Below are 23841 nucleotides of genomic sequence, written 5' to 3' on the forward strand. Positions count from 1 at the left end.
CTGGATGTACCTGTTTCAGCATGTGCCCTGTAGCTTGATATTCAAGACTTTTCATACCCTAAATAGGGCTTTGTCTGGTTTTATATGGCATCACAAATGACCTTGCATTGTTTAGCATATTTAAGCTCCTAAAAGCACAGAGGGGAATGAGTTTAGGTGACCTGTTAGTACCCACTGGCTGGGCAGTTAAGTTGTCTTGTTTGAGAGTTCGGCTTGGCTCTGACCCTTCTCAACTTTGGTCCTTGCTACAAAAGAAGGTAAAAGGGGCAGATGGGGGGAGGTGGAAGATGGTAAATAGCAGGGAGCCAGCAAGAACTGAATTCCCCACCACACCCAAGAGCCAGGGCTGGGGGTAGGGTTTTGTCTCACTAGCAAGGGGTGGCAGCTCACCAGCCAGAAAACAAGGAAAATGGGGCACTCAGGTGCCATTAGTTAGGGTCACCTGGCTGGTAGTGGGCATTAGTTTTAGTTTGGTTCAAACAGTCCTGAGTACCCAGACCACAAATACCGGGTGACTGGGGAAGATAAACTAGAATGCAGGACCCAGTTATGTTTTTCCTGCTGAGTCATAATTGAATGCATTATCTATTATGCTCTGGAGTTTTTTTGCTAAGCTTTTTCTTTATTACATTTTTCTATTTACTTTTCCCTGCATATATTTCATTCTCCACCCCCTTACTGGGAACTAAAGTCTGTGAAGATTTTTTATTTATTTTTCTTTTTTCATCTTGTAAATGTTTCCTTGTTTCTTGACAAGTGACTTCTTGTTTATGTAACTTAAAAAGCAAAAAGCATACAGGACTCAGGCCAGGAATATGGCTGGAGCAAGGAGGCTGTAAATATAAATGCAGTGGTGACAGCACAGCACAGCTGTCTCATCCCCAGATATTTGGCATGGCAAGGCTTGAGTAGTGAAAAAGGTGGGTAATAACAGCAATAATTATAAGAGGAAAGGAAAGGTCTTCTCGAGGGCGAGTGCTGCATAGTTATAGATATCAGTTGATGCCGTGGACTATTTTCTCCGATGTGTAAAGCTATTTGGTTTGGTACTTGCACTGCTGTTATGTTTGACTTAATGCATTTTAAAGTGAATTAACACAAATAGAGCAGTGTTTTATTTGAAGGGCAGGGGTGAGGCAAAATGATGCAGCCTGCTAGTGTTAAGTCCTTCACTTACCTTAACTACCTTTAGCACCTTCATCTTGGATGTGGATCCCTTAAAGCAGTTTTCCTTTAGGAATGTGCAGACGGTGTCAACAGCAACTCCCATCTGGTCCAGAAACCCCTTATTTGGCTGGAGTTTCTCGCCAATGAATATATCCAGCTCTTTAGCACTGGCTTTGCAAAGATCCATGTTTGCTTTTGAGCAGGCAGGGCAGGGAGTGTGGAGCTTGGCTGATTCTGTGTGAATCCGGTGTCTCCCAGCTCTTCAGTGTCACACCTGGTGCAGAGGCTGATCTGCTGCCCGAGACAGAGGGACAGTGCTTTTCTCTCTCATAGAAGCTGTGGTTGCCTTCCTTCTCACTTTCAGTTTCCCAGCCCTTACTTGAGTTTCGTTTTCCCAGCTCTGTCACAGCTACAGCTTGTCCCACCCTACTACCCTCATATCTCAGGAATGCGCCAATCCTCAGTAAGACAAGTTTAGCTGTGTGAGTCATTCTTGTATAAATAAGACTCCGAATGCTTAAACTTACTTATATTGTGCTTTTCAGGTACTGGCTCTTCGTGTTGGAGGTGTCTGTTGGTCTGGTCCTTAGGTGGTGCTCTAGCAGCACAGTGAATCATGGTAGATTAAAAAAAACAAAACCAAAAACACATCTTCCAGAAAAGTAGAGGTATTTTCTTGGCAAAAATTCAAAAAGTAAACTTACAAGGTCCGAGAAACAGACACTTTTCTCTGTGATGATATTGGATTTTCTGTGCAGTGACATTCAGTAGGTGAGACTGAGTCCGCTGAGGGCAGGTGCAAGGGTATTAGGTGCCTTAGGAAAATCTTCTGCCTTGCACACACCCTCCCCCACCCTCTGCCCAAGCACATAAGTAAAAATTATACATTTATAATAATTGAATGTCCTTTTTTATGTAAAATCTAAGTATAGTTTTTTGAGATAAAAGTATCCCAGCAGTGCATGTAAATATAATATACATATTGTATGTCAACCAGAAAACCCTGCTAAAAGGCAAAAAAAATAGCAAAAACATTTGGAACCCATATGGTATTAGACCTATTGTAATGTATGTTGGGTGTATACTTGTTTCTTAAAGCCATGAGTAAAGTGAATTACAATTACAATATAGTAAACCTCCCATACCAAAATAGCACTAACTGCTAGGGATGTGCATTTGTTTTCAACGCATGGGCAATCCGCAATGCGCAAGTCCCTTTCCGTTTGATGCGTGGGTCCGCGAAACGCATGGCGATCCCTCACGAATGAAACATATCATATTAATCATATTAGTTTCATTCTTTTGGTTCGCAGTGATTTCTTAGCGGCCGTTTGAAATAGGAGAAGGCCATGTGGGAGTATCCATAGCAAAAACCAGCCCTTTCCTGTGAGTCATAAGTGACCTCACAACCCTGTCATAGAGTGGGTCAGACAGGTTGGCAAGGAGACGAGAATGCAACCTATCAGAGCTAAGCACTTTTCTAATGCAGCCAATCGCCGTTCTCACTCAGTGCTCTGTGACGCTGTTCCTGATGACGCGTTACTATTTATACCTTAAGCACGCGGCGTGCCACGCTCTTTCTTTGCGGGGGTGGTCAGGGGAGCTAGTCTGAGTGTCTTAAATCTGTATTCAATTGCTAGCTACTTTGATAAAATTTTCCATTGAAAAAGAAATTTGTTCGTTTTTGCTGCAGTGATAACCAACAAGGCTTTTTTTGACCACACTTTTTTTTTAAATTGAAATCAGACAGTCTCTCTCTGTCTCTCCCACTGAGCAAGCTGCTAGCAGTGACATTTTGCTGCTTATCTTACTCCCTGGTGTAGTTTGCAAGCAGGATTTGGGTGTTGTGGGTGGGAGATATATTTAATTGCTAGCTACTTTGATAGAATTTTCCATTGAAAAATATATTTCTTTGTTTTTGCTGCTGTGCAGGCCAGGCTTTTTTCTTAAATGCACTTTTTTTTTATTGAACTCAGACTGTCTCTCTGTGCTCTTTTAAGCCAACAAGGCAGTGCACTGGGCATCTGTGGGCAGTTTTCCAGACTCACCTTTATTGGTACAGCAGTGCTCTTTTAAGCCAAGAAGGCACTGCACTGGGCATCTGTGGGCAGTTTTCCAGACTCACCTTTATTGGTACAGCAGTGCTCTTTTAAGCCAAGAAGGCAGTGCACTGGGTGTCTGTGGGCAGTTTCCAGACTCACATATATTGGTACAGAGGTGTTCAGTCACCAATAAAGAAATAATTCTTTTAATTGAAATCCCTAGTAGGCAGTGACATTTACTGCACTTTTTTAAAAATTGAACTCAGACTGTCTGTCTGTCCCAGCAGTGGCATTTTGCTGCTGATCTTACCCCCCCTGGGGTGGGAAATAGTGTGAGAATTGCAGTGGCTGTCTGGGAGTTGGTATTTTCAAAGAACAAGCAGCATTACTTGTAGGAATTGGGCTGGCTTGCAGTCTTTTCTCTTTGTGTGTTTTCCAGACTCACATATATTGGTACATAGGTGTTTAGTCACCAATAAAGAAATAATTATTTTAATTGAAATCTCTAGTAGGCAGTGACATTAAATCCATGATGTCAGGGAAAGGTACACGTGGTCGAGGGATTGGGACTGGCAGAGGAGGCACTTCAAAAGGCAGTGCCACTCCCCCATTAAAGTTAAGAAGGGAGCTGTTCCAATCTAAAAGCTCTGGAGGGGCAGGCAGTTCCATCCGGAAAAAAATGAAATTTAAAGATGATGCACCTCCACCACCTGTTTCTGACCCTGTTGTTTTGGAGGTGAGGGAAGGGGAGGCTGAGTCATGCAAGACAAAAGGGCGAGACCCAAAAGCAGCAGTGCGAGAGCAGACTCTAGTTAGCGCTGACAATGTAGCACAGACACTGTTTGCTTCTGATTCCGATGAAGAATCATCTTGTGTGGGATTCTCATCATCAGAAATGGAAGAAGTAATAGCTGAAGAAGGTTTAGCAGGATCAGTTAGTTCTGTCTTAGCCTCCACTTCATTGCTGCAGGGGAAAGATGAAACTGATGATGATAAGAAGGAAGAGCAGTTAGTGCAGGCACAGAATGTGACTGATGCCCCTGGTATTCTCAGGGTGCACCCACTACTTCAGCTCCAGTGCCAGCATCCACCCCGAAGGCTATAGAGAAGGGATCACGAAAGACATCTGCAATCTGGAGCCACTTCAAGGATCCTGCAGCCCTTCAAGGATGCCACCTTGGCTGACATCATCCCTATAGTTTATTTTTGGGAGGAAAATTTGGAGGGCTTTTAAGCAGGAAGAGGGAATGACAGCAGAGGTGCTGCATTGTCTGGACTTGTTGCAGAAGCAGGTGCAAGAGAGATTACGACCTTTTACAAAAGGACTGCAGATACATGCTCGCCACAATCTGTGATCCCTGTGTGAAAGGGAAACACCCTACAGTCCGATTGTCTCACATTTGTCTCACATTTGTGAAGCAGCTGCTATTAGGAAACATCCGTGAACAGGCACGCCATAGGCAGAGACAGATTAGGCATGAAGCAGAGGAGGAAACAGCGGGCACTTCAGAGAGTAGTACAAGCCCAAGCAGGAACAGCACTCTGTCAGCGACAGCTATTACTTCCTCCTCCACTTCAGTACGCCAAAGCCATGTTGCCCCTAAAAATTCATCTTTTCTGGAACGGGCTAGAGTGAAAGCAGCTGGCAAGAAGGACTCTCAGCCCACCCAAGCAAAGGAGACACCAGCACAAATGTCAGTGACACGGTATCTCACAGAACCCATAGAGGACATGCAGACAGATCCGCTGGCCTATTGGGCACACAAGTCCTCTGTCTGGCCACACCTAGCCAAAGTGGCTCAGCGATATCTGTCATGTCCACCAACCAGTGTGCCCAGTGAATGTATATTTTCAATGACAGGGGATATCATGAGCCCTCATCGCTCAAGGCTGGCACCAAAATTGATGGAAATGCTAGTGTTTTTGAAAATAAACCTGCCTTTGCTTGGGTTTTCAGATTTTCCCTGTGATTGGCAAGGTGAATAAAAGCAATTGAAAGCCTTGCAGCAGCTCCAGCTGCCTCCTATGCTCCAGATAATATCAGCACATGTACCTGACCTCAAACGCTGTGCCTGTCCATCCAGGCCTTACGTCCCTACAAGGGCTTGACCTCAAATGCTGTGCCTGCCATCCAGGCCCTATGTTCCTACAAGGGCTTGACCTGAAACGCTGTGCCAGTCTGTCCACTGTCCAGGCCTTTTGTCCCTACAAGGGCCTGACCTGAAATGCTATGTCAGTCTATCCACTGTGCAGGTCTTACGGCCCTATAAAGGCTTGACCTGAAATGCTGTGCCTGTCCATCCAGGCCTTATGTCACTACAAGGGCTTGACCTCAAACGCTCTGCCAGTCTGTCCACTGTCCAGGCCTTACATCCCTACAAGGGCCTGACCTCAAACACTGTGCCTGTCCGTCCAGGCCTTATGTTCTTACAAGGGCTTGACCTCAACATTGTGCCTGTCTGTCCAGGCCTTACATCCCTGCCTTACATCCCTACAAGGGCTTGATCTCAAACGCTGTGCCTGTCTATCCAGGCCTTATGTCCCTACAAGGACCTGGCCTCATATGCTGTGCCTGTCCATCCAGGCCTTACATCCCTACAAGGGCTTGACCTCATATGGTGTGCCTGTCCGTCCAGGCCTTACGTCCCTATAAGGGCTTGACCTCAAATGCTGTGCCTGTCCGTCCAGGCCTTATTCCCTACCTCAAATGCTGTGCCTTTCCGTCCAGGCCTTACGTCCCTACAAGGGCCTGACCTCAAACGCTGTGCCTGTCTGAGTTTAGTTCTAGTATTTCTAATTTCAGTTTCATGTATTTGTGCATCACTTCTTTACAGAATATTCTTTTTCCTGTTTTGCAACATTTGGAACGTAAGAACATAAAAAGCTGACTTAAGATGTTTGCCGGACCATTGCCGGACCATTGTGCAAAATGGCGCCGGCCGTACGGCAACACAATTCGACTGCAGGAGGTCGTTCCCGGACCCCCGCTGGATCCCCAGGGACTTTTGGCCAGCTTGGGGGGGCCTCCTGACCCCCACAAGACTTGCAAAAGTCCAGCGGGTCCGGAACGACCTCCTGCAGTCAAATCGTGTTGCCGTACGGCCGGCGCCATTTTGCACAAAATGGCGCCGGCCGTACGGCAAAATGATTCGACTGCAGGAGGTCGTTCCCGGACCCCCGCTGGACTTTTGGCAAGTCTTGTGGGGGTCAGGAGGCCCCCCCAAGCTGACCAAAAATCCCTGGGGGTCCAGCGGGGGTCCGGGAGCGATCTCCTACACTCCTGACGTCGTTTTGCCATACAAAATGGCGCCGGCCATACGCTGTATGGCCGGCGCCATTTTGTACGGCAAAACAATTCGAGTGCAGGAGGTCGCTCCCGGACCCCCGCTGGACTTTTGGCAAGTCTTGTGGGGGCCAGGAGGCCCCCCCCAAGCTGGTCAAAAGTCCCTGGGTGTCCAGCGGGGGTCCGGGAGTGATCTCCTACGCTCCTGACGTCGGGGGACAAAAAACAAAATGGCGCCGGCGCTACCTTTGACCTGTCATATGACAGGGCAAAGGTAGCGCCGGCGCCATTTCTACAACTCACCGCAGGCCCGAAAGTAAAAGATCACACCAGGACCCCCGCTCTGGACCCCAGGTAATTTAAGGCATTTGGGGGGAGGTTCGGGAGGGTGGGGGATTTATTTTAAAGGGTCGGGGTGGGTTTTAGGGTTGTTTTAGTGTGCCGGTTTTTCCGCCCTCCCCCTTCCCCTCCCCCTTTCCCCGATTTACGATTTTTGACGATAAATCGGGGGAATTCCTATTGTATCGCACTTCTAACGATTTTTGACTATTTAAAATATATCGGACGATATTTTAAATAGTCAAAAAACGATTCACATCCCTACAAGAGATCAGTATGCATAAGCACTGACATTAGTGTATGTAACTTATCCGACCAATCAACATGATAAAGATACAATCAGTATTGTAACATATAACATTATGTAATAAAATGAGTTGTACATTGAACTTTGGCTTGTCTCTTTTAATGTCTACTTTACCTTCTCATAAAGGCCCTATGGTGTGAATTTTCTCTTCTAAGTTTATCCACCCCCCTGACTCACCCAACACCCTCTTCCCTCCCCCCCCCCCCCCCCCCCGTAGATCAACTGGAGTCGCTATGGTGTGCCATCCAGGAGCTTACTGAGGAATAGGCTAGCTTTTAAAGTCTGTGGGGTAAGTGCCCTTAAAGGAGAGCTGAGAGAAGCCGCAGACCAGGCCAGTATTTATTTAGGGGGATCACTCTTGGAGTGAGTCTCACCGCTAGCCTTCCAGGTTACAAAAGGCTGCCAAGCTTTTTCGAAGCTGTGAAGGTGGTCATTGCGGAGAGCTGTTAACTTTGCCATATGAAATATATTATCTAATCTGGTGATGACCTGGCGCAGAGACGGTGTTTCAGCCTTCCGCCACCACAGAGCAAGCTCACATTTGACAGCAGTGAATGTGTGATGTATCCAGCGCTGGGTGTGGATGCCGCTGTCCATGAAGTGAGCATACACTAAACATACTTTGCGCTCACTGGGAACCAGAACATGGGTAACCATATAGATAAAATCAATAACAGCCATCCATAATCGCTGAACCTGTGAACACCCACACCTCATGTGTAGGTAAGTCCCAACCTGGCCACAGCCTTTCCAGCACAAGTTATTCAGTCCCCTAAATATTTTGCTTAGTTTAGCTGGGGTTAAGTACCACAGGTACAGCACCTTATACCCATACTGAACTTCTACTGACAGCGCTAAAAAATTTGGTCCCATTCCGCATCTTCTAGATCCATCTCCAGATCACATTCCCACGCCCTTTGAAATGTTACTTTACCATTAACAGTCCCCTTAATGAGGGTGAGAATTTTGGTAATTGGTTTAGTGACTGTAGGGGGCGCCGAAGAGCAGCCATGTGGTGCTGCAAGTGGGGCCTATCCCGCTCGCGGCAAAGAGAAACAGAGACTGTGTGCTTCTCAGGGCCGCGAGAAAATTAGTTCAGCCCCAGAAAGAGGCTTCATTTGTAAACTGCACACGAGTACCATTGCAATAGCAGAGATCTTTCAGTCTTACTATGCAAAGCTGAACCAGCAGACCCAACCACCATGGAGGCTTTTTTTTTTTTTTTTTTTAGAAGGTTGTTCTTACTGGAATTGTCTATTTCTCAGCTGGAGGGATTTCTATTTCTCTTTGCCATGAGCGGGATAGGCCCCGCTTGCGGCACCACGTGGCTGCTCTTCGGCGCCCCCTACGGCCCGGCGCCCTAGCCGACCGCCAAAGCTCGCGTAATGGACGCGCCGGCCCTGCGCTCCCGGAGTGTAAGTTTATCCCATTCTAAATTAGATTTTAAGAATTGCTGCGTTGCCATTTTCGGTTGGTTTGTCAGTTCTAGAATTTCTCTAGCTGCTTCCTTTTTCTTTTAATGAAATAGCCCATACTTTCTCCTCTCATTGCTACCTTGGTCGTTTCCCAAAACAGTACAGGCTGATCTATAGGCTGCTTATTATGGTACTCCTACTCGTGCCATTGATCCAGCAGGCTGGCATTTTCCAAGTAGAAGGAGAGGACTGCAAAGAAAGGTTTTCCATTGTACAAGAGACTGGACAATGATCAGATATAACTAGCGCTTCTATATTCACCTTGGTACAAAAGGAAAACAATGATTTAGAAATAAATATATAATCTAGCCGTGCCTTAGAAGGGTGTGATCGGGAAATATGAGTATAATCTTTAGTACGCGGGTTAAGTACTTGCCAGATATCTAAAAGCTGCAACGCAGCTGGCTTGTCTGCTGTCGATCCATGATGGGGTCTAGGACACAGTACATGTCCCCTCCGACTGAGCAGGACCGACCTTTGAGACAAGATTAATAACCTTTGGCAGAAAAGTAGCATCATAAACATTAGGCCCATAAATAGATAGTAAAATAGTATGTTTACCTCTCAGAGCTCCTGAAACTAAAATATATCGACCCTCATCATCTGCACTATCCTGATCTGCTTGGAAAGCTATATTATGATGTAAAAGGATTACCACTCCCTGCTATGAAGGATTTCAAAGGGGCATGGGATAAACACTGTGATTCCCTAAAGGCTAGAGGATGGGAATAAATAAAAAAGCTTGGGGGTAACCTGCACGGAGCGGCAGTTACTGCCCTTAACAAAAACCTGGGGGTAACCTGCACGGAGCGGCAGTTACTACCCTTAACAAAAACCTGGGGGTAACCTGCACGGAGCGGCAGTTACTGCCCTTAACAAAAACCTGGGGGTAACCTGCATGGAGCGGCAGTTACTACCCTTAACAGAAACCTGGGGGTAACCTGCACGGAGCGGCAGTTACTGCCCTTAACAAAAACCTGGGGATAACCTGCACGGAGCGGCAGTTACTACCCTTAACAGAAACCTGGGGGTAACCTGCACGGAGCGGCAGTTACTGCCCTTAACAAAAACCTGGGGGTAACCTGCACGGAGCGGCAGTTACTACCCTTAACAGAAACCTGGGGGTAACCTGCACGGAGCGGAATTTACTACCTTGGGAAGCTTGCTGGGCAGACTAGATGGACCATTTTGGTCTTTTTCTGCCATCATTACTATGTTATTATATATGAGAGGTTCCCTGGGCCGCAAATACCTGCCCTACCCAGTGTTTCTGAAGTTTCATATGCTCCCGAGCAGACATGTGCATTTCTTGTAGAAATACTATCGAGCTATATAAATTTTGTAGATGGGTTAATACCTTTTCTTTTTTCACAGGCGAGCCTACCCCGGCCACATTCCAGCTTATAATATTAATCGAGGTAGCCATTTTGGAATGTAGGAATTAAACTATACTGCTGCTGCCCAGAGATACTCCTTGCTGGATCTCTCATAGCAATGCTCGATCTGGATATACAGTGCAAAAAAAGGATTGACTGCTATGGTTATTTCTTGATATTTCCTTCCTTCCCCTATGTTCTCACATTCCCTCCCTTCTACCCCCCCTCCCCCCTCCCTCTCCCAAAAACTAACAAGGAAATCACATCAGGCTCCAAATGGAGCATGGGAAGTCAAGATGTGTTCGGAAGCTGCCTCTGCTATAATGCTGGTTAATGCTTCCCTTCCCATGTTAATATACACAATGCCTAGAATGTAAATAAAACAGTCAGGAACTGTAAGCCATCGGTTTCTGCAGCTTAACAGTAGAAAACCATGATTAAACCATAGTCTAGAATGGTATCCTCGCTACAAATTAGCAAATAAAGAATCTTCTTGTTCATCTGCAGCAGAGTCTCATCAGCCCTCCTCTGCAATTGCACTCCCAGCAGTCATCAAGGTGTTTGTAAAATATTTAGCTGCCGCTGGCATGCCAAACTCTCAACTTAGCAGGATAAGCAAGAGTGAATATGATGTTGCAATTCACCAACAAATTGCAAACAGCAGAGAATTGTTTCTGTTGTAAAGTTACCGCCGCAGAGTAATTTTGGAATAGTAACGTGGTGGAGTCCTTGTAACTTAGTTTCCGTTGTTTCTGAAATTGCCGTAATAGTAGAACTTTATGGGCATAGTTCAGTAACTTTGTGATGGCGACTCTTGTATGCGGCCCCAGATGATGAGCACCCTCTATTACAAGAGACGCCATTGAGCTCGGGAAGTCCTAGCACTGTGGAAGCCAGGATTCGAGAATCTTTGCAAGCTTATGTCCAGGGACCTCTTCGGGGAATCCCACAAATCACAAGTTACTACGTCTTGACCTATCTTTGCTTCTTTCTCCTTTAACTATTTCTCAAGGGCCAGCAGCTTGCCCTGCATCTTTAACATTTCGTCCTTGTTGAGGCTAATTCTGGCTTCAACAGTGTCCATTCGATTATTGAATGATTCTAATGAGGCACTTACTTCTTGGATCTGTCCCGACAAGTTGTCAAATTTCTGATCTAGAGCGAGAACCACCGTTGAGGTAAGAGCTGTAATCATTTCTTCTGTTAGGCCATTGCTTTCCATATCTTCACGTGCATCCGCCATATTAGAGTCAGTTGATTTCACTTTGTCTTTTTCTTTTTTTCTGGAGCCGACTAGCCATTCTGGAAATTTAAGTCCTTCCAAGCTGTGTATCTTCACTTTCCGCTGGGTAAGATGAAGTTTCACAGTTGAGAAGATCCGTAATTGCTGTATTTTATGAAGAAACACGGGAGTAGCACCTGGAGCTTAGCAATCTAGCATCTGCCGGCTTCACCGCATCAAGTGACCCCCTTTGCCTTGCTTTTACCACAACGCTTCTCTCCTTTCCCAATCGTCGAAGCTGGAAAAAAGCGAGGCTTGCCTCCTGATGCACTCAACCCCACCTCAGGGCATTCGACCCCCCCCCCCCCCCCCCCCGACCCTCAAAATGCATAGACCTGCGCCTACCCGGAACCTCTCCCTGCAAAAAAAGGAATTCAGGATATCCCTGGAACATTCTCCCCAAGCTCAGCCATACCTGATCTCTCCTGCCCTTCCCCTTCCCCTGACACAAGACCACTACCCATCCAAGCCCCATGGCTTTCCTCCAAGGCCACTCCGAAATCAAAGCGGCCTCGGAGGGAACTTTCCTTCCACTCCCCCCACCTTCCCCCACCTTCCCCTCCCTTCCCCTCCCTTCCCCTCCCTTCCCCTCCCTTCCCCCAGCCCTACCTAAATCCCTCCCTACCTTTATTTTGCTATTTACGCCTGCCCGCTGGCCGCTGTGCCAGAGGCCTCAGTCCCGCTCCCGGACCGCCCCCGCCCCCTTCCCATCCCTTTTTCAAAGCCCCAGGACATATGAGTGTCCCGGGGCTTGCGCGCGTCACCGGGCCTATGCAAAATAGGCTTGGCGTGCGTAACCCCTCTGTGCGCGTAAATCCAGCCGGATTTACGCACGCAGGGCTTTAAAAATCTGCCCCATAAGATGCAAAGGCCCCAGATCACCACCTCCAGAGAATCCAGGATCTTCCTGCTTCTAGCTCAGTGGTTCCCAACCTTTTTTGTTTCATGGCACATCTGGCACAGGGGTCATTTCATCATGGCACACCATCCACTTCCCCATCATCACTTTCTCTTCTCTTCCCTCTCCCACCATGCAATTAGCATCATCACCTTCGCTCACCCCTTATCCCTTGGCATCATCATCATTTCCTTCCCTCTTCCCCCAGCATCATATTCATAATCATGCCTCTCCCTCTCACCTGACCCAGTGGCATAGCCACAGGTGGGCCTTGGTGGGCCGTGGCCCACTCACTTTGCACTCAGGCCCACCCACTCAGTTACCCAGCGCCTGAGAAGAGAGGCCTGATACAGGACCATCACGAAACTCATCCTGCCCGGCCCAATGCCTGACTTGTCCTTTGCAGGGCCATCACAGAGCTCATTCTGCATGGCCCAAGAACAGGCCTGACCACACAGGGCCATCATGGAGCTCAATCCACATGGCCCAATGCCCAAGAAGAACCCCGATCGTCATAGGGCCATCACCTGAAGAGAGCCCTGACTGTCACAGGGCTGTCATGGAGTTTATCCCACATGGCCCAATAAGAGAGGCCCAACTGTCGAAGGGCCATCGCGGAACTCAACCCACGCAGCCCAATGCTCGAGAAGAGCCCCGATCATCGCAGGGCCATCAAGGAGTTCATCCCACGTGGCCTGAGAAGAGAGGCCTGAATGTTGAAGAGTCATTTTGGAGCTCATCCCACGTGACCCAATGCCCGAGAAGAGGCCGATCGTTGCATGGCCGTTGTGGAACTCATCCCATGCGGCCTGAGAAGAGAGGCCTGAACGTTACAGTGCCATCGTGGAGTTCAACACACACAGCCAGAGAAGAGGCCTTGCAGCAAGGAGGCCCGGAAGAGATGGAGAAGCCCTGATACAGTGTGTGTTTGTGCATGTATGAGAGAGAGACAGAATGGGAGTGAGAAGCACCTGTGTGAAAGAGCATGGGATTGAGAAGCTGGTGTGTGTGTGCGAATGTATATATGTATATATGAGAGAGAGCATGAGAGAGAGAAGCCTCAGTATGTATAAGAGAGAGCATGAAAATGAGAAGCCTGGGTGTGTGTGTACGAAAGAGAGCATGGGAGTGAGAAGCCTTTGTGTGTGTGTGTGTTATTGTTTGTAAAGTTTTGGGTGGACCCTTGGACACTGTGGCAGTTGACAACGCCCATGGGGGGAAGTCCCATGAGGGGCCACAGGGTCAGGTGCAGCTTTGGGACACACAAGACAGTTATATCTTTTATTAGGCAGAGTTGATAAGCCAGCAGAGGAGGTGGCAGCAGTGAGTAGAGATGAAGCCTGACTGGGCTAGGGTTCTTCAGGATACTGGAACAGCGATTCCCTCTATGGCTGTGCTGTAGTGGAGAAAACTGAGATAGTGAGTACAGTGGAGCATACACAGAGTTCTGGTATGGAGCCTCGTTGGTAAAGTTACTCACACAGCAGTCTCTCCCGGAAGGTGACACAGAAGCTGGAATAGGAATAGGCCCTCTAGGAGCGAGTACCTGGGTCCAGGGAACAGCTCTGAGGAAATAAAGTTGTTAACTCACTGATGATGTAGGCAGCGGTATCTTCCAAGCAGAAGCGATAAGTTCAGGCAGCGAGTCAGGGAACATGGGCCATCGAGGAGCGAGTACCGGTTCCTGATAGCACCTGAAAGAAAGGAGAGAGGCCACCGAGGAGCGGGTACCCCGTTAGGATAAAGTCCAAATGTTGGAGAGGCAGAGTAGCTAGGTACGGAGAGCGAATCCCATCCGTAAGGAGTCTCATGCTAACTCGATTAGCTAGCAAAAGGTGTAGGCTTTTGTATCCAGGATGCGTGATGTCATCACAGGGGGACGCCCCTGAAGTTGGTGCCAAAGAGAGAATAAGAAGCAGGGCCACGTGGTGCATGCGCCCTATGGTACCTGGACAACATGGCGGGATGCACCGCCCAAGCCGGACCGGGGACGCCAGAAAGGACGGCAGCCAGACGCCGCAGCAGCCAGATGTCCATCAACCGCGGGAGGAGTCACAAAAAAGGTAAGGTGGGCGGAGTGGAGACTTCAGGCAGCGACAGTCGTAACAGTGTGTGTGTGTGTGTGTGTGTATGAAAGAGAGCATGGGAGTGAGAAACATGTGTGTGTGTGTGTGTGAGTGTATGAAAGAGAGCATGAGAGTGAGAAGCGTGTGTGTGTGTGTATGAAAGAGAGCATGGGAGTGAGAAGCCTGTGTGTGTGTGTGTGTGTGTATGAAAGAGAGCATGGGAGTGAGAAGCCTGTGTGTGTTTATGAAAGAGAGCATGGGAATGAGAAGCTTGTGTGTGTGTGTATGAAAGAGAGCATGGGACTGAGAAGCTTGTGTGTATGTGTGTGTGTGTGTGTGTGTGTGTATGAAAGAGAGCATGGGACTGAGAAGCTTGTGTGTATGTGTGTGTGTGTGTATGAAAGAGAGCATGGGAGTGAGAAGCTCACTCCCATGCTCTGTGTGTGTGTGTTTGAGAGAGCAAGGGAGTGAGAGGCGTGTGTGTGTGTGTATGTGTGTATATGTGTGAGAGCATGGGAGTGAGAAGCCTGTGTGTGTGTGAGGGTGTGTATAAGAGAGAACATGGAGGTGAGAAACCTTTGTGTGTATGTATGTGTGTATGAGAGAGAGCATGGGAGTGAGAAGCCTGTGTATGAAAGAGAGCATGGGAGTGAGAAGCCTGTGTCTGTGTACGAGAGAGAGCATGGGAATGAGAAGCCTACCTGTGTATGTATGAGAGCACGGGAGACGAGAGCCTGTGTGTGTGTGTATATGAAAGAAATCATGTGGGTGTGAGTGACAGTTGATGTGAGAGAGAGCATGTGGAAGTAGAAGCCTGCATGTGGGAGAGAGCATGTAAAATAGCCTGGGGGGGGGGAGGGGAGTAAAAACCTTTGTGTGAGAATGGGAACCTATGTGTGCAAGTGGGAGCCTGGGTAAAAGAGAGTGAGTGGGAACCTGTGAGAGCTTGCATGTGAGACTGAAAGCCTGGATATGAGAGAGAGCATATGAGAGTGACAGCCTGTGTGTATATAACAGGTCTCATATTGTTTGGATTTGGTCACATGTTATATCATTTTGGGTCTTTTGTATAGTGTATGTGAGAGAGAGCATTTGTCTGAGAGAGTGCATGTGAGAGAGAATCTGTGTGTGTGTGTGTGTGTGTGTGTTTGTATGAAGGAGGAAGGAAAGAAGATGAGGAGAAAGAAGAAACAGAAAGAATAAAAGAGACCCTGAAAAGGGAACTAGGAAAAGACAGACAAGAGGAACAATGAGACTGGGACCAACTGATTAGAAAAATAAGATCAAACAACAAAGGTTTGATTTTCAGCAATGGAATATGCCATCTTTGGGAATGTGCATTCTTATATATTTGTATTTTGCTGTTTCTTCAGTATTCCAGAGGCTGAGGCTGGTTTCTCAGGCTTTCCTTTTCAGTTTTGTCTGCATGTTTGATTCTAATTTGTAGTTCCTTATCTTGTATTAGATAAGGCTCTGTCTTTGTTTCCTATGTGTGGCAGAAGTGCAGTATTTTGGTTAGCATGTAGTTCTCAGTAAGGGGTAGATTTTCAAAAAGCGCGATTTGGCGTACTTTTGTTGGCGCATCAGGCGCCAACAAAAGTACGCTGGATTTTAGTAGATACGCGCGTAGCCGCTAAAATCCTGGATCGGCGCGCGCAAGGCTACCGATTCTGTATAGCCGGCGCGCGCCGAGCCGTGCAGCCTACCTCCGTTCCCTCCGAGGCCGCTCCGAAATCGGAGCGGCCTCGGAGGGAACTTTCTTTTGCCCTCCCCTCACCTTCCCCTACCTAACCCACCCCCCCCGGCCCTGTCTAAACCCCCCCCCTTACCTTTGTCGGGGGATTTACGCCTCCCGGAGGGAGACGTAAATCCCCACGCGCCAGCAGGCCGCTAGCGCGCCGGGACGCGACCTGGGGGCGTGTCCGGAGGGCGTGGCCATGCCCCTGGACCGCCCCGGGCCGTAACCACACCCCCGGACCCGCCCCCGAAACGCTACATCCCGCCCCGAAAACGCCGCGCGGATCGGGCCCGCCCCCCGACACGCCCCCCTCGGAAAACCCCGGGACTTACGCGAGTCCTGGGGCTCTGCGCGCGCCGGTGCGCCTATGTAAAATAGGCGCACCGGCACGCAGGGCCCTGCTCGCGTAAATCCGGGCGGATTTACGCGAGCAGGGCTCTTAAAATCTGCCCCTAAGGATTTATAGCAGTTCGGCTTGTTCTGTATGCCCTCTGTCAGGCTGATGCAGTAGGGAGCGCACCGTTAGTCTCCATTTGGCCGCGCGTTTTTGACGTGCTATTTTTACCCCTTATACAGTAAGGGGTAATAGCGCATGGAAAACACGCAGCCAACCGCCCCCTGAAACTAATAGCACCCGCAACATGCAAATGCATGTTGATGAGCCTATTAGTCCCGCGTGATCCAGAAAGTAAAATGTGCAGCCAAGCCCCACATTTTACTCTCAGAAATTAACTCCTTCTTCCCTCTTCCTCCATCCCTCTTCCTCACCCCCTGCCTTATCAAATTTTCTCTGCCTGCACTCCCTGGCATCATCACTTTCCCTCTCCCTCTCCCTCCACCCCATCCCTCAGCCCTGTCATCGTGTCATTATTTCTCTCTCTCTCTCATCCCCTGGCATCACTTTCGCTTCCCTCTCCCTCCACTCCCCATGCCAATCACCTTTTCTTCCCTTTCGCCTCACCCCCAGGCATTTGCCCTCTTCCTCACTTCCTGGCATCCTCATCATCATCCCTCTCTCTCTCTCTCTCACCTCCTGCCATCACCACCTTCCCTTTCTCTCCACTCCTCTCCCCCACTGACATTATCATCTTCCCTCTCCCTTCACCCTTCACCCTTCTCCCCCACCCCCTGGCTTCATCACCTTCCCTTCCCTCTCCCCCCACACCCTGTGGCACATTCAGGTGTCCCTTTCCCCGCTCCACCCCCAGACGTCTGGGAGAGGCCTTACCCAGTGCTGCTTCTTCCAGCTTTGCCAGCTTCCCTCTCCAAACCGAACGCCACAGGCAGCAGATTTCAGAAGCAAACAATAACTCGTTATGTAATGTGATGTTTGCTATCAAAAACTATTATGAACTATGAAAAATTTTTCACTGTTAAAAAGAATGATCTTTATTAAACTTTAAACTTTTGTGTATTTCTGACACAAAAATATTTTTTATACCAGAGAAAAGACCTCAGTATTGGCAAGAGATCTGAATTTTCAGAAACTTCTTATGGGCCAATTGTTACAATCACTGGTCTTATATTCTCTTATTTTTAATTTTAATAAAATTATTAAATATCTCAAAATGGTATCTTGAATATAGTTATGTATTTCTAAGTGATTCTTGTAACAGCGCTACTCAATCTTAGTACAATAATGATTTTTAGTCACTCCTATTATCAATTAAGGATCATTTCCATGAAAAAGTTTTTTTTATCTGGTTTTTGCACAAGTTGATCTCACTTGAAGAGAAGAAAGTTACTTCTCATTGAATATTTAATGCCCATTAGAGGAATGACAGCCTAAAATTGTAAGTCATTTCCATGATGAATTTTATATCCTGTTTTTCACAAGTTGATCTCACTTGAAGAGAAGAAAGTTGCTTTTCCTATTTAACTTCTCATTTGATGTTATTTTTCCATTTTACCTTCTCATTTGATACACATTAAAGGAATGACAACCTTAAAGGCAATGACTTTGAAACAATGCCTTTGCAACAATGTCCTTATAGCACAATGTCTGTATTGGGACCCTTACTGTTCAATATATTTATAAATGATCTGGAAAGAAATACGACGAGTGAGATAATCAAATTTGCAGATGACACAAAATTGTTCAGAGTAGTTAAATCACAAGCAGATTGTGATAAATTGCAGGAAGACCTTGTGAGACTGGAAAATTGGGCATCCAAATGGCAGATGAAATTTAATGTGGATAAATGCAAGGTGATGCATATAGGGAAAAATAACCCATGCTATAATTACACGATGTTGGGTTCCATATTAGGTGTTACAACCCAAGAAAGAGATTTAGGTGTCATAGTGGATAACACATTGAAATTGTCGGTTCAGTGTGCTGCGGCAGTCAAAAAAGCAAACAGAATGTTGGGAATTATTAGAAAGGGAATGGTGAATAAAACGGAAAATGTCATAATGCCTCTGTATCGCTCCATGGTGAGACCGCACCTTGAATACTGTGTACAATTCTGGTCGCCGCATCTCAAAAAAGATATAATTGCGATGGAGAAGGTACAGCGAAGGGCTACCAAAATGATAAGGGGAATGGAACAACTCCCCTATGAGGAAAGACTAAAGAGGTTAGGACTTTTCAGCTTGGAGAAGAGACGACTGAGGGGGGATATGATAGAGGTGTTTAAAATCATGAGAGGTCTAGAACGGGTAGATGTGAATCGGTTATTTACTCTTTCAGATAGTAGAAAGACTAGGGGGCACTCCATGAAGTTAGCATGGGGCACATTTAAAACTAATCGGAGAAAGTTCTTTTTTACTCAACCCACAATTAAACTCTGGAATTTGTTGCCAGAGGATGTGGTTAGTGCAGTTAGTATAGCTGTGTTTAAAAAAGGATTGGATAAGTTCTTGGAGAGAAGTCCATTACCTGCTATTAAGTTCACTTAGAGAATAGCCACTGCCATTAGCAATGGTTACATGGAATAGACTTAGTTTTTGGGTACTTGCCAGGTTTTTATGGCCTGGATTAGCCACTGTTGGAAACAGGATGCTGGGCTTGATGGACCCTTGGTCTGACCCAGTATGGCATTTTCTTATGTTCTTATGTTCTTCTTGCAGTATTATTGTAACAATGTTAAGCGCCGGTTCTAAACTTGGCTTGCTCTGTAGCAATACATCCACTGAGATTTTACAATAGTATTTCAGCCCTTTCTTATTCAAACCTAATTTCACACAGTTCCAATTCTGTTTTAACAACAGTCCCGACAATTGGAAAAAGGCAGGGCACTTATCTTATGTTTGTGGTTAACCACCTTTGCTTAAAATTTTTTCTTAACCACTCTGCCGTGCCTCTAGCCGAGGTGGGTCTGTTAACCGCTGCTGACGTGGCCGACGTTTCGCCAAAAAACGCTGCTTCAGGGCGGACTGATTAGAGAAGTAAACCTTCTTATTAGGTTGTCGGACTCAGACAAACTATTTTAACATGGCCGCGCTTTTTCTGATGCCAGTAATAGCAAAGGCCATTCCCTAAGTCAACTTGATTAATAGCAGTTAATGGACTTCTCCTCCAAGAACTTATCCAAACCTTTTTTAAACCCAGCTACACTAACTGCACTAACCACATCCCTTGGCGACAAATTCCAGAGCTTACTTGTGTGTTGAGTGAAAGAATTTTCTCCGATTTAGTCTTAAATGTGCTAACTTCATGGAGTGCCCCCTAGTCCTTCGATTATCATGAGACTACAGGACCCCATGCAGTTTCTGTTGCACAGGAGAGCCAGCAGAGGGGAAAGCAGGAGCAGCTGACGATAAGGCTGCTCTCAGATGTCCCCTGCTGGCGGGAGGATATCCTGCAGGCCAGGAGGGAAAGAGAAAAGGAGAATGCAGCTGCGACACACCAGTTAGGATATGCATGTTTAAATGTTTAAGTTTATCCCCATATGCTTTAGAATGAAGATCACTGAGCATTTCAGCAGCCTCCCTCTGGATCAATTCCATCCTGTTTATATCCTTTTGAAGGTGCGGTCTCCAGAATTGTACACAGTATTCCAAGTGAGGTCTCATCAGGGACCTATACAGGGGCAATATCCCCTCTCTTTCTCTGCTGACCATTCCTCTCCCTATGCAGCCAAGCATCTGTCTGGCTTTTACCATTGCTTTATCTACCCTGTTTGGCCATCTTAAGATCATCAGATACAATAATCCCCAGTTCCTGCTCTTTCTCTGAACTTAGAAGAATTTCACCTCCAGTACTTTCCCTTTCCCTTGGGTTTTTGCATCCTAAATGCTACTACATTGTGGAGAATACTTTGAAATCCTCAGCACAAAGTGTGGCAGTGATCAAAAAAGCAAATAGAATGTTAGAAATTATTAGGAACAGAACGGAAAATGTCATAATACTTCATATCCCTCCATGGTGAGACCGCACCTTGAGTACTGTGTATAGTTCTGGTCGCTGCATCTCAAAAAAGATATAGTTGGAAAAGGTACAGAGAAGGGCGACCAAAATGATAAAGGGGATGAACAGCTCCCCTATGAGGAAAGACTAGGACTCTTCAGCTTGGAGGAGAGACAGCTGGGGGGGGGGGGGGTATGAAAGACATTTATAAAATCATGAGAGGACTACAAATGGGTAAATGTGAATCTGTTAATTACTCTTTCAGATAACAGGACTACATCAGTTTTGCTGACTACAAGATAACATGTGATCTTTATGTATTTTAGTGTGCTGAATCCAAAAACCACATCCGTTTCCTCCAGTCACATCTGGTTTTTCCGCAAAATGCTGTCTACTCATAAACTCTTGTAGCAATAATGTAACCATAGAAAAGGATGCTTGGTCTGCTTTTTCTGACGTGATTACAGACTTTCTTGGCAACTTTAGGGCCGAAAATTATAACCTTTTAGTTCAAAATTTGTTGATTGCTTTTCAAAGACTGGGAGCAAACACGAGTGTCAAATTGCATTTCCTTGATAGCCACCTGAACTACTTCCCCTCAAATCTTGGCGCTATGAGTGAAGAACAAGGAGAACGCTTCCACCAAGACATCAAGACCATGGAACATAGATATCAAGGCAGATGGAGCACAAACATGATGGCAGACTACTGCTGGTGATTACAGTGTAACAACCCTGATCATAACTATTCCATAGCATCCAAAAAGAGGACATTTCTCCCTAACAATTAACATTTACACAACTATTGCTCTCTTGGTTAGACGATAGACTCGTTTTTTGCATGAAACAAATATATTACGTGCTATTGCTTCTTCAAAACTTATTACCCTTGACATTCGACTTTATAATCTTTAATCAAACGTTTCTCATTTGTGAAAAAATGAGGCGTATTGCATATTTTTTTACTTCATATTTGGAATCAGCACCTTTCATTTGGGTAAAATCAGCAAAAATAATTAGGTCAGCAGAAAACTTTTTTCAAATGTAGACCAGTGTAATTGAAGGGCTAAGGGGCACTCCATGAAGTTATCAAGTAGCACATTTAAAACAGAGAAAATTCTTTCATTCAATGTACAATTAAGCTCTGGAATTCGTAGCCGGAGGATGTGGTTAGGGAAGTTATTGTAACTGGGTTTAAAAATGATTTGGATACATTCCTGGAGGAGAAGTCCATAAACAGCTATTAATCAAGTTGACTTAGGGAATAGCCAATGCTATTACCAGCATTATTTATTTATTTGCCTTTTTTTTTTTTTTTTTAATATATACCACGTTCTTCAATGGGGGTAGATCAATGCAGTTTCTAAAACCACATACCTAAAGACTTATAAAATTATTATTAAAACATAAAAAGCTTAAAACAACTCATATGTCATAATGCAACAGAAAAAAAGAAGAAGCTATGGCTTGCATCAAGAGAAAGCGGGGAAAATCAGACCGTGATTGCTTGAAAGCCAGTGCACATAAATAAGTCTTAGTAGCATGGGATCTATTTAATGTTTGGGTACTTGCCAGGTACTTGTAACCTGGATTGGCAACTGTTGGAAACAAAATGTTGGGTTTGATGGACCCTTGGTCTGACCCAGTTTGGCAACTTCTTATGTTCTTGTGTTGTTAAGGGTGACCAAAATGATAAAGAGGATAGAATGGCTACCTATGAAGAAAGGCTAAAGAGGTTAGGGCTGTTCAGCTTGGAGAAGAGATGTCTGGGGGAAATATGATAGAGGTTTATAAAATTATAAGTGGAATAGAAAAGGCAAATGCAAATCAATTGTTTACTCTTTCAAAAAATACAATGACTTGGGGACACTCCATGAAGTTTGCAAGTAGCACATCTAAAACAAATCTTAGAAAATATTTTTCACTCAATGCAGAATTAAGTTCTGGCATTCATTGTTGAAGGATGTAATAAAATAAGTTAGCATAGCTAGGTTTAAAAACAGTTTGGACAAGTTCTTAGAGAAAATGTCCATAAACCATTATCAACCAAGTAGACTTGGGGAAAGCAACTGCTTATCTCTGGGCATTAGTAACATGGGATCTGTTACTATTTGGGATGATACTTGTGACCTGGATTAGCCACTGTTAGAAACAGTGTACTCTGTTTGATGGACCTTTGGTTTGGCCCAGTTTGGAAGTCTTATGTTCTTATTTATTTATTCAACCTTATATTGCACCACTTCCAAGGTATATTTCAGGGTGGATTACAAATGAGCATTCCTAAGAATTTATTTATTTATTTATTTAAAAACTTTTATATACCGGTATTAGTATGCATACATCATACCGGTTTACAATGTAACTTTAAAGGTAGAAATTACAATGAACAGGGAGGGCGAAGAACATGTAAATATGTAGTTTTAGAGCTGAGGGGGGCACCTAAAAAAGGCTGGGGTGACAGATACATATAGTATAATATTCAGCACTCTCAGCATCCTGTGTTTCATATACAGAAATAAAGACAACTGAAAGCTGCTAGTGAACAAGTGTCGTGTTGTATTACCCAGCAACCAACACACAAGGTTAGAGTAACAGCAGAGACTAGAAGTAGAAAAAGAGTGAAATATAACAATCAGCCCCAAGATGGCATCAACCTTTACATTCACATCTATAACATCCTCCTTCCTCTCATTTGGGCCGATACAGTACAGTACGCTCCGACGAAGCGCACTGTTAACCTGCCATTGGATGCGCGTTTTCCCTTACCCCTTATTCAGTAAGGGGCCGAAAATGTGTAAAAACTGCTTTTCTGTGCACCCTCCGACTTAATATCATAGTGATATTAAGTCGGAGGTCCCGAAGGGTAAAAAAAAAAAAAAATTTGAAGTCGGCTGGCGGCTGTTGGGTCGAAAACCGGATGCTCAATTTTGCTGGCGACCGGTTTCTGAGTCTGTGGCTGTCAGCGGGCTTGAGAACCGACGTTGGCAAAATTGAGCGTTGGCTGTCAACCCGCTGACAGCCGCTGCTCCGGGACAAAAGGAGGTGCTAGGGACGAGCTAGTGAAAGTGATAAATACTCAGACCCTGCTGGCCTCAGGGAGCACTGAGTCTCCGGAGCAGGCCCGGCTCACGAATGCACATCTCTAACCCCAGCTCCTGCTTTGTTACCCTTGCTAAATCCTTTAAACTTGAAATAAAAAAGGTCTGAGCCCCACTTTTATCAGTAAGAGCTGAGTGTGTTTCACAGAAGAGAGGAAGAGTGGTGATGGAGATTCCTTTCTTACCTCAGGAGATGTGGCTGTATTTGTAGATGGAGACACGCTGTGAGTTTACTTGTGAAACAATCTGAAGCCTGTGGGCTCTCTGCTCTGTGATTACAGAGCGGCTCTCCCTCCACCAGCACACTCACCGGCAGGGTGAGCTGAGCAGCAGCTTCCTGTTTAGATCCAGAGCCACCTGGAGGGAGCAGGAGCCATGTGAGCACTGCTAGGTAGAAGGATGCAAACCATCCCGCACAGG

General features: G+C 46.0%; 1 protein-coding gene across 1 annotated transcript in view; it reads right to left on the reverse strand.

The window, feature by feature from the left end:
• Positions 1 to 23841, reverse strand: part of LOC115073073 — a 165817-nt gene that overhangs the window by 131330 nt on the left and 10646 nt on the right. Inside the window, exons 7-8 of the mRNA XM_029571219.1 lie at positions 23607 to 23778; positions 1178 to 1427 (exon numbers count right to left, since the gene is read on the reverse strand). Of these exons, the coding sequence (XP_029427079.1) occupies positions 1178 to 1427; positions 23607 to 23778 (422 nt within the window). The remainder of the gene's footprint in view (positions 1 to 1177; positions 1428 to 23606; positions 23779 to 23841) is intronic.

Source organism: Rhinatrema bivittatum, chromosome 11 (assembly GCF_901001135.1).
Source record: "Rhinatrema bivittatum chromosome 11, aRhiBiv1.1, whole genome shotgun sequence".
In the NCBI taxonomy this organism is placed as follows: Eukaryota; Metazoa; Chordata; class Amphibia; order Gymnophiona; family Rhinatrematidae; genus Rhinatrema; species Rhinatrema bivittatum.